This window comes from Notothenia rossii (assembly GCF_949606895.1).
Source record: "Notothenia rossii genome assembly, chromosome: 3".
NCBI classification, from domain to species: domain Eukaryota; kingdom Metazoa; phylum Chordata; class Actinopteri; order Perciformes; family Nototheniidae; genus Notothenia; species Notothenia rossii.
This window is the reverse complement of record NC_136901.1, coordinates 1,718,465-1,735,539: the sequence shown is the minus strand read 5'-3', so window position 1 is coordinate 1,735,539 and position 17,075 is coordinate 1,718,465. Positions and strand designations below refer to the sequence as shown.

General features: G+C 49.6%; 1 protein-coding gene across 10 annotated transcripts in view; it reads left to right on the top strand.

The window, feature by feature from the left end:
• The window catches only part of LOC307031882 (CLIP-associating protein 1-like), a 47,411-nt gene extending 30,645 nt beyond the window's left edge, over positions 1 to 16,766 (top strand). For 7 of the 10 annotated variants that reach the window (XM_079669429.1, XM_079669436.1, XM_079669433.1 and 4 more), the window contains 15 exons: positions 3,890 to 4,131; positions 4,343 to 4,406; positions 5,108 to 5,271; positions 5,759 to 5,981; positions 6,801 to 6,881; positions 8,612 to 8,743; positions 8,907 to 8,992; positions 9,226 to 9,358; positions 11,408 to 11,579; positions 12,414 to 12,464; positions 13,044 to 13,291; positions 13,419 to 13,547; positions 15,880 to 16,086; positions 16,155 to 16,271; positions 16,540 to 16,766. In XM_079669429.1, the coding sequence (XP_079525555.1) occupies positions 3,890 to 4,131; positions 4,343 to 4,406; positions 5,108 to 5,271; positions 5,759 to 5,981; positions 6,801 to 6,881; positions 8,612 to 8,743; positions 8,907 to 8,992; positions 9,226 to 9,358; positions 11,408 to 11,579; positions 12,414 to 12,464; positions 13,044 to 13,291; positions 13,419 to 13,547; positions 15,880 to 16,086; positions 16,155 to 16,271; positions 16,540 to 16,623 (2,133 nt within the window). In that variant the 3' untranslated portion in view covers positions 16,624 to 16,766. The remainder of the gene's footprint in view (positions 1 to 3,889; positions 4,132 to 4,342; positions 4,407 to 5,107; positions 5,272 to 5,758; positions 5,982 to 6,800; positions 6,882 to 8,611; positions 8,744 to 8,906; positions 8,993 to 9,225; positions 9,359 to 11,407; positions 11,580 to 12,413; positions 12,465 to 13,043; positions 13,292 to 13,418; positions 13,548 to 15,879; positions 16,087 to 16,154; positions 16,272 to 16,539) is intronic. The other 3 variants (XM_079669428.1, XM_079669434.1, XM_079669431.1) reach the window with 1 other exon arrangement.
• Positions 16,767 to 17,075: the final 309 nt, after the last annotated feature.

Below are 17,075 nucleotides of genomic sequence, written 5' to 3'. Positions count from 1 at the left end.
AGTCTGTAGCTGCACGAGTCTGTAGCTGCACAAGTCAGTAGCCGCACGAGTCAGTCTATAGCCGCACGAGTCTGTAGCCGCACGAGTCAGTCTGTAGCCGCACGAGTCTGTAGCTAGCTGCACGAGTCTGTAGCCGCACGAGTCCTGTAGCTGCACAAGTCTGTAGCTAGCTGCACGAGTCAGCAGCCGCACGAGTCTGTAGCCGCACGAGTCAGTCTGTAGCCGCACGAGTCTGTAGCTAGCTGCACGAGTCTGTAGCCGCACGAGTCCTGTAGCTGCACAAGTCTGTAGCTAGCTGCACGAGTCAGCAGCCGCACGAATCTGTAGCTAGCACGTGTCTGTAGCTGCACGAGTCTGTAGCCGCACGAGTCTGTAGCTAGCTGCACGAGTCTGTAGCTGCACGAGTCAGTAGCCGCACGAGTCAGCAGCCGCACGAATCTGTAGCTAGCACGAGTCTGTAGCTGCACGAGTCTGTAGCTGCACGAGTCTGTAGCTGCACGAGTCTGTAGCTAGCTGCACGAGTCTGTAGCTAGCTGCACGAGTCTGTAGCTGCACGAGTCAGTAGCCGCACGAGTCAGTCTGTAGCTAGCTGCGCGAGTCTGTAGCTAGCTGCCCGAGTCTGTAGCCGCACGAGTAAGTCTGTAGCCGCACGAGTAAGTCTGTAGCCGCACGAGTCTGTAGCCGCACGAATCTGTAGCTAGCACGAGTCTGTAGCTGCACGAGTCTGTAGCTAGCTGCACGAGTCTGTAGCTAGCTGCGCGAGTCTGTAGCTAACTGCGCGAGTCTGTAGCTAGCTGTGCGAGTCTGTAGCCGCACAAGTCTGTAGCTAGCTGCACGAGTCTGTAGCCGCACGAGTCTGTAGCTAGCATGAGTCAGTCTGTAGCAAGCTGCACGAGTCTGTAGCAAGCTGCACGAGTCTGTAGCTAGCTGCACGAGTCAGTAGCCGCACGAGTCAGTCTGTAGCCGCACAAGTCTGTAGCTAGCCGCACGAGTCAGCAGCTGCACGAGTCTGCAGCCGCACGAGTCTGTAGCTAGCACAAGTCTGTAGCTAGCTGCACGAGTCTGTAGCCGCACGAGTCTGTAGCCGCACGAGTCTGTAGCCGCACGAGTCTGTAGCCGCACGAGTCTGTAGCCGCACAAGTCTGTAGCTAGCCGCACGAGTCTGCAGCCGCACGAGTCTGTAGCTAGCACAAGTCTGTAGCTAGCTGCACGAGTCTGTAGCCGCACAAGTCTGTAGTCGCACGAGTCAGTCTGTAGCCGCACAAGTCTGTAGCCGCACGAGTCAGTCTGTAGCCGCACGAGTCAGTCTGTAGCCGCACGAGTCAGTCTGTAGCCGCACGAGTCTGTAGCTAGCTGCACGAGTCTGTAGCCGCACGAGTCTGCAGTTGCACGAGTCTTTAGCCGCACGAGTCTGTAGCTAGCTGCACGAGTCAGCAGCCGCACGAGTCTGTAGCTAGCACGAGGCTGTAGCTGCACGAGTCTGTAGCCGCACGAGTCTGTTGCTAGCTGCACGAGTCAGTAGCCGCACGAGTCAGTCTGTAGCTAGCTGCACGAGTCTGTAGCTAGCTGCGCGAGTCTGTAGCCGCACGAGTCTGTAGCTAGCTGCGCGAGTCTGTAGCCGCACGAGTAAGTCTGTAGCCGCACGAGCCTGTAGCTAGCTGCACGAGTCTGTAGCTGCACGAGTCTGTAGCTGCACGAGTCTGTAGCTAGCACGAGTCAGTCTGTAGCTAGCTGCACGAGTCTGTAGCTAGCTGCACGAGTCAGTAGCCGCACGAGTCAGTCTGTAGCTGCACGAGTCTGTAGCTAGCTGCACGAGTCTGTAGCCGCACGAGTCAGTCTGTAGCCGCACGAGTCAGTAGCCGCACGAGTAAGTCTGTAGCCAGCTGCACGAGTCTGTAGCCGCACGAGTCTGCAGCTGCACGAGTCAGCAGCCGCACGAGTCTGTAGCTAGCTGAACGAGTCTGTAGCTGCACAAGTCTGTAGCTGCACGATTCTGTAGCTAGCTGCACGAGTCAGTAGCTGCACGAGTCAGTCTGTAGGAAGCTGCACGAGTCTGTAGCTGCACGAATCTGTAGCTAGCTGCGCGAGTCTGTAGCTAGCTGCGCGAGTCTGTAGCCGCACGAGTCAGTCTGTAGCCGCACGAGTCTGTAGCTAGCTGCACGAGTCTGTAGCCGCACGAGTCAGTCTGTAGCCGCACGAGTCAGTCTGTAGCCAGCCGCACGAGTCTGTAGCCGCACAAGTCTGTAGCTAGCCGCACGAATCAGTAGCCGCACGAGTCTGTAGCTAGCTGCACGAGTCTTTAGCCGCACGAGTCAGTCTGTAGCCGCACGAGTCTGTAGCTAGCTGCGCGAGTCTGTAGCCGCACGAGTCAGTCTGTAGCCGCACGAGTCTGTAGCTAGCTGCACGAGTCTGTAGCTAGCTGCACGAGTCTGTAGCTAGCTGCACGAGTCTGTAGCCGCACGAGTCAGTCTGTAGCCGCACGAGTCTGTAGCTGCACGAGTCAGTCTGTAGCTGCACGAGTCAGTCTGTAGCCGCACGAGTCAGTCTGTAGCCGCACGAGTCAGTCTGTAGCCGCACGAGTCAGTCTGTAGCCGCACGAGTCATTCTGTAGCCGCACGAGTCAGTCTGTAGCCGTACAAGTCAGTGTGTAGCCGCACGAGTCTGTAGCCGCACGAGTCAATCTGTAGCCAGCTGCACGAGTCTGCAGCCGCACGAGTCAGCAACCGCACGAGTCTGCAGCTGCACGAGTCATTAGCCGCACGAGTCTGTAGCTAGCTGAACGAGTCTGTAGCTGCACAAGTCTGTAGCTGCATGAGTCTGTAGCCGCATGAGTCTGTAGCTAGCTGCACGAGTCTGTACCTGCACGAGTCAGTCTGTAGCTAGCTGCACGAGTCTGTAGCTGCACGAATCTGTAGCTAGCTGCGCAAGTCTGTAGCTAGCTGCGCGAGTCTGTAGCCGCACGAGTCAGTCTGTAGCCGCACGAGTCTGTAGCTAGCTGCACGAGTCTGTAGCCGCACGAGTCTGTAGCCGCACGAGTCTGTAGCTAGCCGCACGAATCAGTAGCCGCACAAGTCTGTAGCTAGCTGCACGAGTCTGTAGCCGCACAAGTCTGTAGCTGCACGAGTCAGTCTGTAGCCAGCTGCACGAGTCTGTAGCCGCACAAGTCTGTAGCCGCACAAGTCTGTAGCTAGCCGCACGAATCAGTAGCCGCACAAGTCTGTAGCTAGCTGCACGAGTCTGTAGCTGCACGAGTCAGTCTGTAGCCGCACGAGTCATTCTGTAGCCGCACGAGTCATTCTGTAGCCGCACGAGTCATTCTGTAGCCGCACGAGTCTGTAGCTAGCTGCAAGAGCCTGTAGCCGCACGAGTCAGTAGCTAGCACGAGTCTGTAGCTGCACGAGTCAGTAGCTGCACGAGTGAGTCTGTAGCCGCACGAGTGAGTCTGTAGCCGCATGAGTCACGAGTCTGTAGCCGCACAAGTCTGTAGCCGCACGAGTCTGTAGCTAGCCGCACGAGTCTGTAGCTAGCCGCACGAGTCTGTAGCTAGCTGTACGAGTCTGTAGCCTCACAAGTCTGTAGCTAGCTGCACGAGTCAGCAGTCAGCTGCACGAGTCAGCAGCCAGCTGCACGAGTCAGCAGCCACACGAGTCTGTAGCTAGCTGCACGAGTCCGTAGCCGCACGAGTCAGCAGCCGCACGAGTCTGTAGCTAGCTGCACGAGTCAGTCTGTAGCCGCACGCTATTTTCCCCAAAGCATTAGCATTAAGCTTCATGTGGATTTGAAGTCGTCTCTGTATCTGCATGCTGTTCCCCTCTCATTATGAGATCTAGAGCATCTGTCTGCACTGTTCTCCACTTGGCTGTCTGTAACCCTCCCCCCTCCCCCTCAGCGGCGTCCGGTCCGGAGACGGTTCGAGTCCCCGGGGATCTACTCTGACGACGACGCTAACAGCGACGCGTCCTCCGCCTGCTCCGACCGCTCCTTCAGCTCCAGGAACGGGTCGCAGAGCTTCCTGCGGCAGACGGAGGACGTGGCGGAGGTCCTGAACCACTGCGCCAGCGCCAACTGGACCGAGAGGAAGGAGGGGCTGCTGGGTCTGCAGAACCTCCTGAGAGGACAGAGGACGCTCAGGTGAGAGTACCGTACAGTTACACCTGTAAATATCACGAGGAATCACAAATAATGCAGCCAGAGGACGCTCAGAATCAGGTTTATTTCCAGGTAGGTTGACATGTACGAGGAATTTGACTTGGTGTCATGGTGTATACATACAAGTAAAACAAAAGCGTTGACCTTGTGTGAATCCCGTCTTATCTTAAATCTGCCTTGTTTCCTCCGTCAGCCGGGTGGAGCTGAAGAGGCTTTGTGAGATCTTCACCAGGATGTTTGCAGACCCTCACAGCAAGGTGAGATCCTCCTAAACCAATCAGAATGAAGCACTGATTACCTGCAGGACTAATGGAGTGTGTTCTTCTGTTGCATGCCCCGTCGCCGCTGTGGACACACACACACACACACACACACACTCCAGAGAGTAAGTGCTGTCTCACCTTCATAATGTACAGGCTAATAGATTGATAACATGTTATATTTTGCTGCATGTACCTTTAAAGTTCTTAACAAATAATCTGAGGGGAATTTCTTGATGTTTGTTTTTAACTTGGGGTCATTTTATAAAGCTGCATGTGTTGTGTGAAAAGTGCTGCATAAATAATCTCTCTCCCTGAGTAAAGGATGTACCCTAAAGGATGTACCCTCTCTCCCTGAGTAAAGGATGTACCCTAAAGGATGTACCCTCTCTCCCTGAGTAAAGGATGTACCCTCTCTCTCTCCCTGAGTAAAGGATGTACCCTCTCTCCCTGAGTAAAGGATGTACCCTAAAGGATGTACCCTCTCTCTCTCCCTGAGTAAAGGATGTACCCTCTCTCCCTGAGTGAAGGATGTACCCTCTCTCCCTGAGTGAAGGATGTACCCTAAAGGATGTACCCTAAAGGATGTGCCCTAAAGGATGTACCCTCTCTCCCTGAGCAAAGGATGTATCCTCTCTCCCTGAGTGAAGGATGTACCTTAAAGGATGTACCCTAAAGGATGCACCCTCTCTCCCCAGGTGTTCAGCATGTTCCTGGAGACCCTGGTGGACTTCGTGCTCCTGCACAGAGACGATCTGCAGGACTGGATCTTCGTTCTGCTCACTCAGCTGCTGAAGAAGATGGGGGCGGAGCTACTGGGCTCCGTTCAGGCCAAAGTGCAGCGGGCGCTGGACGTCACCAGGTATACACGCACACACACACACACACACACACACACACACACACACACACACACACACACACACACACACACACACACACACACACACACTCTGGGTGTTTCTCAATGTCGAGTAAAGCTGCTCCAGAGACACTATTTCAAGCATACTACGTCATTGAAAGGCTTTTGTACAACTTCTACACCTTCAATACGTATCCTGATGCATCCTAAATGTGCAAGAAAATACAAATAAAATACAAAGAATGCAAGAAGAGTCTATATACAAGTAAACTGAATATGATGTATTAGATAAATAATTTCCCAACACAAGTGTGTGTGTGTGTGTGTGTGTGTGTGTGTGTGTGTGTGTGTGTGTGTGTGTGTGTGTGTGTGTGTGTGTGTGTGTGTGTGTGTGTGTGTGTGTGTGTGTGTGTGTGTGTGTGTGTGTGTGTGTGTGTGTGTGTGTGTGTGTGTGTGTGTGTGTGTGTGTGTGCGTGCGTGTGCACAGGGAGTCGTTCCCGTACGAGACGCAGTTCAACATCCTGATGCGGTTCATCGTGGATCAGACGCAGACCCCCAACCTGAAGGTGAAGGTGGCCATCCTGCGCTACGTTCAGGCTCTCTCTCAGCTGATGGATCCCGCAGACTTCTCTAACTCCAGCGAAACTAGACTCGCCGTCTCACGGATCATCACCTGGACCACGGAGCCCAAGAGCTCCGACGTACGCAAGGTACAACTACACCTTTGACATACACAATAAGACCACAACATACTCCCAATAAAACACATTGGAACACATCGAGACTAGGACAGGAAATAATTAAGTTAATAAAATACTATGAGATCGTTAAATAACGAAACCTAACTAAAACCAAAAGGGATCTGGTTGTCAGGGCAACAATTTTACCACAAAGAAAAGCTAGGATAGAAAAGTTTTGTATTTCCACTTTAAATGGAATAAAACAAGTGTATACAGAGTGGTGCAGTGACGAGTCCTAAAACCCGGAAGTGAGTTAGCATTTCACCTTGTCTCAGAGCCAATGGGATCTCTCCATAGGATTTTGGGAAATATCTGGAAATAAGGTCTGTGGTTGGGACACATTTCACTTCAGCAGGTCGCCATTGAAAAAGAGGTCAATGATCTCAATGGGTTTTCACCTGAATAAATAAAGGTTTTGAATTGAATTGAATTGAAGAGACGGATCATGTTTTGTTCTACGACAGTGCCCCCACTGGTGATTTCTGAAGAGTTGACGTGTCTGAAAAACCCCTGTTGAGGGAACCAGTTGCTTCCTTCCGGGTTTTAGGACGCGTCACTGCACCACTCTGTGCTGTGGGGTGACTTTGGAAAAGCCCTGTTACGAACAGGCCCATTTATGGATGATACTAATTGTTATATAATGGAACCCTTATAGATTTACTTAGATGACTCAAACCTGCTGGTCTGGAGGCTCCTTTGCAGCTGGCTTTATTTTACGAGTCTTTTCCACGCCATCCTTTGTTTCTTTCTTTATTTTTCACACACTTTTTTTTACCACGGCACCCCCAGACCCTCCACAGCAGGGGGGGGGAGGTCTCAGGTCCACCCAGCACCGTGGGGGACACACACCTGGAGGACAGGTGTAAACAGGTAGAGCTCCACCACAGCATGAGAAAACTCCTCTAACAAGACGAGTCTAACAAAGCCTGAGAGACGAGTCTAACAAAGCCTGAGAGACAAGTCTGACAAAGCTTGAGAGACGAGTCTAACAAAGCCTGAGAGAAGAGTCTGACAAAGCCTGAGAGACGAGTCTGACAAAGCTTGAGAGACGAGTCTAACAAAGCCTGAGAGACGAGTCTAACAAAGCCTGAGAGACGAGTCTGACAAAGCCTGAGAGACGAGTCTGACAAAGCCTGAGAGACGAGTCTGACAAAGCTTGAGAGACGAGTCTGACAAAGCCTGAGAGACGAGTCTGACAAAGCCTGAGAGACGAGTCTGACAAAGCTTGAGAGACGAGTCTGACAAAGCCTGAGAGAAGAGTCTGACAAAGCCTGAGAGACGAGTCTAACAAAGCTTGAGAGACGAGTCTGACAAAGCCTGAGAGACGAGTCTGACAAAGCCTGAGAGACGAGTCTGACAAAGCTTGAGAGACGAGTCTGACAAAGCCTGAGAGACGAGTCTGACAAAGCCTGAGAGAAGAGTCTGACAAAGCCTGAGAGACGAGTCTGACAAAGCTTGAGAGATGAGTCTGACAAAGCCTGAGAGACGAGTTTGACAAAGCCTGAGAGACGAATCTGACAAAGCCTGAGAGACGAGTCTAACAAAGCCTGAGAGACGAGTCTAACAAAGCTTGAGAGATGAGTCTGACAAAGCCTGAGAGACGAGTTTGACAAAGCCTGAGAGACGAGTCTAACAAAGCTTGAGAGATGAGTCTGACAAAGCCTGAGAGACGAGTTTGACAAAGCCTGAGAGACGAATCTGACAAAGCCTGAGAGACGAGTCTAACAAAGCCTGAGAGACGAGTCTGACAAAGCCTGAGAGACGAGTCTAACAAAGCCTGAGAGACGAGTCTAACAAAGCTTGAGAGACGAGTCTGACAAAGCCTGAGAGACGAGTTTGACAAAGCCTGAGAGACGAGTATAACAAAGCCTGAGAGACGAGTCTGACAAAGCCTGAGAGACAAGTCTGACAAAGCCTGAGAGACGAGTCTAACAAAGCCTGAGAGACGAGTCTGACAAAGCCTGAGAGACGAGTCTGACAAAGCCTGAGAGACGAGTCTGACAAAGCCTGAGAGACGAGTCTAACAAAGCCTGAGAGACGAATCTGACAAAGCCTGAGAGACGAGTCTAACAAAGCCTGAGAGACGAGTCTGACAAAGCCTGAGAGACAAGTCTGACAAAGCCTGAGAGACGAGTCTGACAAAGCCTGAGAGACGAGTCTGACAAAGCCTGAGAGACGAGTCTGACAAAGCCTGAGAGACGAGTCTAACAAAGCCTGAGAGACGAGTGTGTGTGTGTGTGTGGGTCAGTCACTGTGTGTGTGTGTGTGTGTGTGTGTGTGTGTGCGTTTGTCCTAAAATATTAATCATGATCCATTTTAACTTTCCATATTTAAATGAAGATGCTGTGATGTTTAAAATTCTGCGCTCACATGACACTGCTGCAGACATTTACTCTAGTGTGTGTGTGTGTGTGTGTGTGTGTGTGTGTGTGTGTGTGTGTGTGTGTGTGTGTGTGTGTGTGTGTGTGTGTGTGTGTGTGTGTGTGTGTGTGTGTGTGTGTGTGTGTGTGTGTGTGTGTGTGTGTGTGTGTGTGTGTGTGTGTGTGTGTGTGTGTGTGTGTGTGTGTGTGTGTGTGTGTGTGTGTGTGTGTGTGTTACAGGCTGCTCAGGTGGTGCTGATCTGTCTCTTTGAGCTGAACACTCCTGAGTTCACCATGCTGCTCGGCGCTCTGCCCAAAACCTTCCAGGACGGAACGACCAGACTGTTACACAACCACCTGAGGAGCAGCATGGTGAGGACACACACACACACACACACACACACACACACACACACACACACACACACACACACACACACACAGTCTCATATTTATGATAACACATATTTAATACCTCACAGAGTGTTTAAAAAGGTTGTGTGAAGCAGTGTTTCTCTGTATTGTCTCTCTGCAGATGTCCTCTGGTTCCCCTGCAGGCCGGACCCCCCCTCGCCCCCTCACCTCCCCCACAAACTGCTCTCCGGGGGGTCTCTCTCCCAGGTAACGCTATAGTGGAGTATGAAAACAAGATATACTGTAAAGAGTGCTCTGGACCACTTGTGACTCTCTCCCTGCATGAGGCCCAGGGCTCGCTCACAGGCTCCAACAGAACAGTGTATATTGTTGACGGACGCCGTTGTGTTAACAGACGATCATCAGGTGTAGATCATTCTGTTCGGCTGCTGCTCCGTGTGTAAAGTGTCTCTTTAATGAAGCGGCTCCTCTCCCTGCAGCCTGCTGGATCTGGACAGTGAGATCTTGAACGCTGAGGAGATCTTCTCGTCTCTGCGAGGCGTCACTGAGGCCATCCAGAACTTCAGCTTCCGCAGCCAGGAGGAGCTGACGGAGCCCCGGAGGGACGGCAAGGTGGGGAGGAGGAGCCCAGACATAACCCTTAAGATAACCTTTAAAATGCAGTTTGAATACCACTTAAATATACTTTAAATACCCTTAAAATAATGTTTGAATATACTTTAAATACCCTTAAAATAATGTTTGAATATACTTTAAATACCCTTAAAGAGCAACTTGCAGGTTAAAGAGACCTGTGAATAAATGTGTAGGAAAATGATGAATACACTAGATTTTCAAAAAAATATACAGAAATATAAACTACAGTGACATTTGGCATCGTTTTAGTAAGAAATGTTCACTTCCTCATAAAAAAGCCTCGGCACGTGACCTCCCGCGTGTGATGTAACACGGGGGACACAAGAGGGAGAGCGGCCGGTCTAACGTATTAATAAACATGGATCACAATGCTAGTTTCGACACATAAGAGGTTGAAAATATATATTTGAATGCATATGATTATAATTATGAGCCTGCTAGGCGTCCAAGAGATCAGGAGCAGCCAAGGATTAGAAGAAATAACGGCCATGGGAGAGAAATGGAGCTGTGGTGTGAGGAGAACCAGTGGAGAACAGAGCAGCTGTCTTGGTGAGTGACCGGCGTTAGCTACAGAATGTTAGCTAACGTCACATCACAACATTGTGAAGTTAGCTATCATATATCAGGCTATAACTAAAGTAGCATTGATTATATAGTAACGTTACTGGCAGGACTGTTGATACTGATCCATAACAGAAACTAATGCGCAAGTATCAGCCGTATCTCGCGTTACCTAATGCAACTCCACACTACGGTGCTGTATACCGGAGGAGAGAGAGATACGGCTGATACTTGACGATCTGGCGGAGAAAGGTTGTGGAGCCTCCGTTGATATGCCGTTGTAAATGGCTTGATGGAAAGCAGGTGTGTAGTCGGGGAGGGTGCACAGCTGATTGCAGCAGGTGAGTGGAGGTTGAGCCGGGAGCCAGGAGTGACAGCCACCACGCACACACAAACAACACAAACAACACAGACAACACAGACAGGGGGAAACGAACAAACACAAAGGAGACGGCTGGAGCAGTACAGCCACCACAGCATTACCTAATGCAACTCCACACTATGTCTTAAGGTGCCGTGTACCGGAGGGGAGAGAGAGAGAGCAGTGAAGGGGGGGAGAGAGAGAGAGAGAGAGCAGCGAAGGCGGGGGGGGGGGGGGAGAGAGAGAGCAGCGAAGGGGGGGGGGGAGAGAGAAGTAATACGGTTTCCTGATAAAGCTGTGGAGAGTATGTGCTGCAGGGAGGTGGATGCACAACGCACCCAGGAACCAACGCTAGCTCCGGTCCTTTTTACTCTGGACTCGATGTCCTGACAGGCTGGAGTTTGTGCAACCTGCACAAACACAATACTGCACCATGATTACAAATGGAGAAATACAATTTAAAACTACCGAAAAATACCAGCTCACTAAAACACAACCGCTCAAACCAACTACAAACTACTACCGCGGATTGGGCAGAGAACGAGTCCGAGAAAGTGAACTCCCCCATGTGACGTGATGACGCGTTTGACGTAAAAAAAAAAAGCAGTTTTTAGTAGCAGAGCTCAAAACGGCTCCTTTCCCTCTGAATTCCTTATGTCTCGTAAAACATATCAAATCCTGCATTAACATTTTAATTGTAATTTTCAGTTAAGGTTAAGCATAAATGTAGTAAAAAAAAAACCCTGCAAGTTGCTCTTTAAAGCACCGTTTAAATACTCTTAAAATACTGTTTAAATACAGTTTAAATACTCTTAAAATACTGTTTAAATATACTTTAAATACCCTTAAAATACAGTTTATATCCAGTTTATATACAGTTTATATCCAGTTTATATACAGTTCAAATACCTTTAAAGTAGTGTTTATATGCTGTTTAAATACTGCTGTGTCCTCAGGAGGAAAGCAGCTATCGACCAGTCCGTATACAGACTACTTTCTCCACTCATACACACAAGAAAGTTATCTATTTATTGGAAATTAATACGAGAAAAACCCAATTTCCCCCCAAAATAAATGGCGTTTTTTCTTCTGTGTGTCTGCAGGGAGGAGTTGGATTGTCCCCAGAATCTGAGGTTTTGGGGGGGGGCCGCACAGCGCTGGACAATAAGACGTCTCTGCTGAACACGCCCCCCCCACGCTCCTTCTGCGGCCCCCGCTTCAGAGACTACAACCCGTTCAACTACTGCGACAGCATCGGAGCGATGGAGGACGACGGTGGGGCCCCAAACCTTATTCTGTTAATTATCTGTTGCAATTAAAAAGTCAAGAAGTGCATTTAAAATCTTACTTTAGTTTTATATTTCAAAATAAAACACCCAGGCATGGTATACATAGAGTATGACGGGAGAGGACGCTGGCGCTTGATTGTTTGCCGCTTCTCCTACGCCTCAGTTCTGCTTTTAAGCTATAGTTACATGGCTAAACTTTGAGTCTGTTTAACAAGTGCTTTTAAATCTAAACCTTGTGATTGTTGACGGTTTTGGACCTGACGGCTGTCGGGACGATATGCTGTATCGCCCAAATTCTCTCCGGCTGACTGCTTGCCTCTCTCCGGCTACTAGTGTGATAGCAGGCGGAATCCCAAGCCTCTGTTTCATTCCCGGACGTGAGGTATACTAACGGGAGAGCCTTCCAGCTGTCCCGTTGCTGTTAGCCCTCGCTGCTAAGCACCGCTACCAAACTTCTTCGGCGCCCGACCTGTTGACATGCTCTCCCCGACCACATGAGAGCACCACAGACCGTGGAAGCTTTTAAAAAAACGCCTCAAAACACATCTGTTCAATAGAGCCTTCCCTAGACCTTTTATTTATTACCACCCTTTTATTTTATTTGTATTGTTTGTTTTTTATTGCTTTTTATTAATTCTACCGTGTTGTGTGCTGTTTTTATACTGTTCATGCTCACTGCTTGTAGCACTTCGGGATTTGAAGTCAAATATGAAGTGCTTTATAAATGAAGCCCATTAGTAAAGGTCTGGGTTTTTCAAAATAAAAGTGACTGTATCTTTAATGCATGTTTTCACCGTGTATACACATATTTTCTGTGCAGGAAGCAGACAGGATTGTGTGGAAAACAAGATGAGCCCCAAGAGCTTCCCAGGTATGTGCTCAGTTTTTCAAAAATAAAATACCCAAGAACACTAGTACCCTTACAGGCAGTTTAGAATGAGGCTTGTATTTCAAAAATAAAAGCCTACAAGCAACTAACTATATCATGACAGCAAGCTCAGAATGATGCTTGTTTTTCAAAATAAAAGCCTTAGAAGCTTACTATATTATTAAAGCAAGCTCAGAATGATGCTTTTTTTTCAAAATAAAAGCCTAAGCAATTACCTATAAACCATTACAGCAAGCTCATGTTTGTTTTTCAAAATAAAAGCTTACTATATCATTAAAACAAGCTCAGAATGAGGCTTGTTTTTCAAAATAAAAGCCCAAAATACAACAATACACAATAGTCAAAAGTTATTTTTTTGTTTATTAATGGGACCCTCCTCCTCTTTTGGTGGGTCCCACATAGCAGCTGTTTTTTTTTCAAAAATAAAAGCCGTTATATCATGACGGCGGGTTCAGAATGAGAGTTGTTTTTCAAAATAAAAGCCCCAAAATGCAACAAATACAACACAAATGAGTAAAAGGTATTTTTGCGTTTATTAATGGGACCCTCTTTCTCTTTTAGTGCTCCCCGCGGAGCAGCTGCAGCTGGTGGGGGATCTTCTGAAGGAGCTTTCTATTGGCCAGGCAGAGGAGAGGCGGGGCCAAGAGGAGAGGGGGCGAGGCCAAGAGGAGAAGAGGCGGGGCCTAGAGGAGAGGAGGGGGACCCTGCTGGAGCTCCTCAAAGTGTCCCGAGAGGACAGTATGGTGGTCTGGGAGGAACATTTCAAAACCATGTTGCTGCTGCTGCTGGAGACGCTGGGAGACAAAGACGTGAGTGAGAGAAACTGATCAATGATTATATGATCATTTGACACGACAGTGATTATCCGTCTCCAGGGTAACTCGAGACGGATGTTAAGTATGATGCTTTTATTTTGAAATGTCCTTCTTCCTGTAGCACACGATCCGGGCTTTGGCTCTCCGAGTCCTGAAGGAGATCCTGAGGAACCAGCCGGGGCGTTTCAAGAACTACGCAGAGCTCACCATCATGAAGACACTGGAGGCGCACAAAGACTCACACAAGGAGGTGAGCGGCATTCACAGGGGGCATTGAACGCACCACAAGTCTGTTTCTACCACTGAATGAAAACAAGTCGTGGATCTGATGTAACACTCACAACTTTAAAGATCAAGACAAAGAGGAATCAATAAAAACACAGACACAGAGAAGGTTGAAGTCAAATATTATAGTATAATAAGAGACAGGTTACCGTGCAGAGTCCATGCCTCTGGACCAAGAGAGTCTCACAGGTTAAATACACTTCAAACAGCCAAACGTTCTCTTCTGTCCCTCAGACTTTAAATAATCCCAGGTTCCATGACCCTTATCAAAAAGGTATAATTGTTATAAGGACCATGGGTGTTACAAAGTTGACTAAACCACCCAAAATGCAATGAATGTGGTGATCAGCAATTTCATATCTTCAAATGTCGTCTGTGGAGGATATCATAGAGCCTCGACGCAATCAAATGTAACAGTTATGAGTGAGGAAAGTAGTAAATGGGTCCGATTGGAGAGACCTGTGCCGTGGGAAGAGAGACGGTGTACTGTGTCTACGGTTAAATACCTCCGCAAATTATTCCCCAACAACTCTGGTACACATGTATTCTTGACATTTATGTTTAGTGTCAGGGAGTAATTTCCCCTGCATGTCTTCCTTCGCCCTCTGACGCAGACGCCCTAAACCTTGAGCAGCCGCTATCTCCCTTAAGGAGGGGCTGCCCTAGCATGTTATTGTTGCTACCACTTTGTGACCGGGCAGCTCTCGGTCAGAGATAGTTATTGTTGTGGGACACCTGGAACACATCCTTCTCGGGGTGTAGATGACCCCGAGCCATAAGCGGGGTGATTCAGTGTCCTCAGCTGTTTAGTCTCTCTATTGAAGAATGTTGATTATTCTCTCAGAACTAGTTCAAACCTGGAGCTACAGGAGGGTTCATCTCTACCGTGTGCTCAGACCGTCCCCGTGACATGTCTTGTGAATTCTCCGGCCGAAGCTCCAAATAAACCGTCAGTGTTTGCCATCAGAGCTCCAGCTCTCCTCGTGTCTCTCTGAGTCCTGACTCCATCAAAGCTCCAGCTCTCCTCGTGTCTCTCTGAGTTCTGACTCCATCAGAGCTCCAGCTCTCCTCGTGTCTCTCTGAGTCCTGACTCCATCAGAGCTCCAGCTCTCCTCGTGTCTCTCTGAGTCCTGACTCCATCAGAGCTCCAGCTCTCCTCGTGTCTCTCTGAGTCCTGACTCCATCAAAGCTCCAGCTCTCCTCGTGTCTCTGAGTCCTGACTCCATCAGAGCTCCAGCTCTCCTCGTGTCTCTCTGAGTCCTGACTCCATCAGAGCTCCAGCTCTCCTCGTGTCTCTCTGAGTCCTGACTCCATCAGAGCTCCAGCTCTCCTCGTGTCTCTCTGAGTCCTGACTCCATCAGAGCTCCAGCTCTCCTCGTGTCTCTCTGAGTCCTGACTCCATCAGAGCTCCAGCTCTCCTCGTGTCTCTCTGAGTCCTGACTCCATCAGAGCTCCAGCTCTCCTCGTGTCTCTCTGAGTCCTGACTCCATCAGAGCTCCAGCTCTCCTCGTGTCTCTCTGAGTCCTGACTCCATCAGAGCTCCAGCTCTCCTCGTGTCTCTGAGTCCTGACTCCATCAGAGCTCCAGCTCTCCTCGTGTCTCTGAGTCCTGACTCCACCAGAGCTCCAGCTCTCCTCGTGTCTCTCTGAGTCCTGACTCCATCAGAGCTCCAGCTCTCCTTGTGTCTCTCTGAGTCCTGACTCCATCAGAGCTCCAGCTCTCCTCGTCTCTCTGAGTCCTGACTCCATCAGAGCTCCAGCTCTCCTCGTGTCTCTCTGAGTCCTGACTCCACCAGAGCTCCAGCTCTCCTCGTGTCTCTCTGAGTCCTGACTCCATCAGAGCTCCAGCTCTCCTTGTGTCTCTCTGAGTCCTGACTCCATCAGAGCTCCAGCTCTCCTCGTCTCTCTGAGTCCTGACTCCATCAGAGCTCCAGCTCTCCTCGTGTCTCTCTAAGTCCTGACTCCATCAGAGCTCCAGCTCTCCTTGTGTCTCTCTGAGTCCTGACTCCATCAGAGCTCTCCTCGTGTCTCTCTGAGTCCTGACTCCATCAGAGCTCCAGCTCTCCTCGTCTCTCTGAGTCCTGACTCCATCAGAGCTCCAGCTCTCCTCGTACTGTCTGCAGCTAAAAGTGCAACGATGAGGTTAAAGGATCTCAGGCTTCATTAAGGAGAAAGGTTTTTAACTTTGACTTAAAGAACCCAGGGCTAGTGGACCTCAGCCGTTCTGTTATAACGCCTTGTGGTCATGTCAGTAAAGCCCTTTTGAATTGTATTGAGATTACCCATGATGCTCTGCAGGTGGTGCGAGCAGCAGAGGAAGCGGCCTCCACACTGGCGTCCTCCCTGCACCCGGAGCAGTGCATCAAGGTGCTCTGCCCCATCGTGCAGACGGCCGACTACCCCGTCAACCTGGCCGCCATCAAGGTGCAGACCAGAGCCATCGAACGCATCGCCAAGGACCCTCTGCACCTGCTGCTGAACGACATCATCCCGGGACTCCTGCAGGTCATTATAACTCTCACCAACCATTCAAGTAGCTTATTATAACATCATTAAAATGTGTGTTCCTGCAGGGCTACGACAACACGGAGAGCAGCGTGAGGAAGGCGAGCGTCTTCTGCCTCGTGGCCATTTACGCTGTGATCGGAGAGGAGCTGAAGCCGTACCTCGCCCAGCTCACAGGAAGCAAGGTAACACCACTTCCTGTTAGAAACACGGCTCAATCAGGAGAGTGCAGCGAGAGTTTCAAAATAAAAGCCTTAGTGTGTGTGTGTGTGTGTGTGTGTGTGTGTGTGTGTGTGTGTGTGTGTGTGTGTGTGTGTGTGTGTGTGTGTGTGTGTGTGTGTGTGTGTGTGTGTGTGTGTGTGTGTGTGTGTGTGTGTGTGTGTGTGTGTGTGTGTGGGGGTGTGTTATACAAAGGGGGTGTGTGTTAATACCTGCTGTCTCCCCCCCCCACAGATGAAGCTTCTCAACCTGTACATCAAGAGAGCTCAAACCTCCACCAGCACCAGCAGCAGCTCCTCAGACATCTCCTCCTACTGACCCTCCTCTTCATCACTTCTTCACTCCTAAAACCCTCCTCTTCCTCCTCCTCCTCCTCACTCCATTCCTTTAATAACTTTCCAAAACCTTCCTCTTCTTCACTACTTCACTTTCCATTCCTAACACCTCCTCTTCCTCCTCTTCCTCTTCCTCTCTAATGAGCGTAGAGGTGAAGTCTCTCACCTGAGAATCAGTGTTTTGAAATCCTCTCTCTTGCTTTGACACATCGAACCTTCTCGTACTGAATGTAAAGACTCTCCTCTCCTGAAACACTGCCTCACAGATTCCACTTTTGAACGTGCATTTGATGAAGTTAGAGAAAAGCCAGCGGCTGAGAAATGAGGGTCCAGAAACGCTCTGCAACCTGACACGTCTAACAGAAGAAAGGGCCTTTACTTCCTGCAGTCATGTTCTTGTTAGTTTAGGGATCATTTGGCTGGCCAATGGTTTGA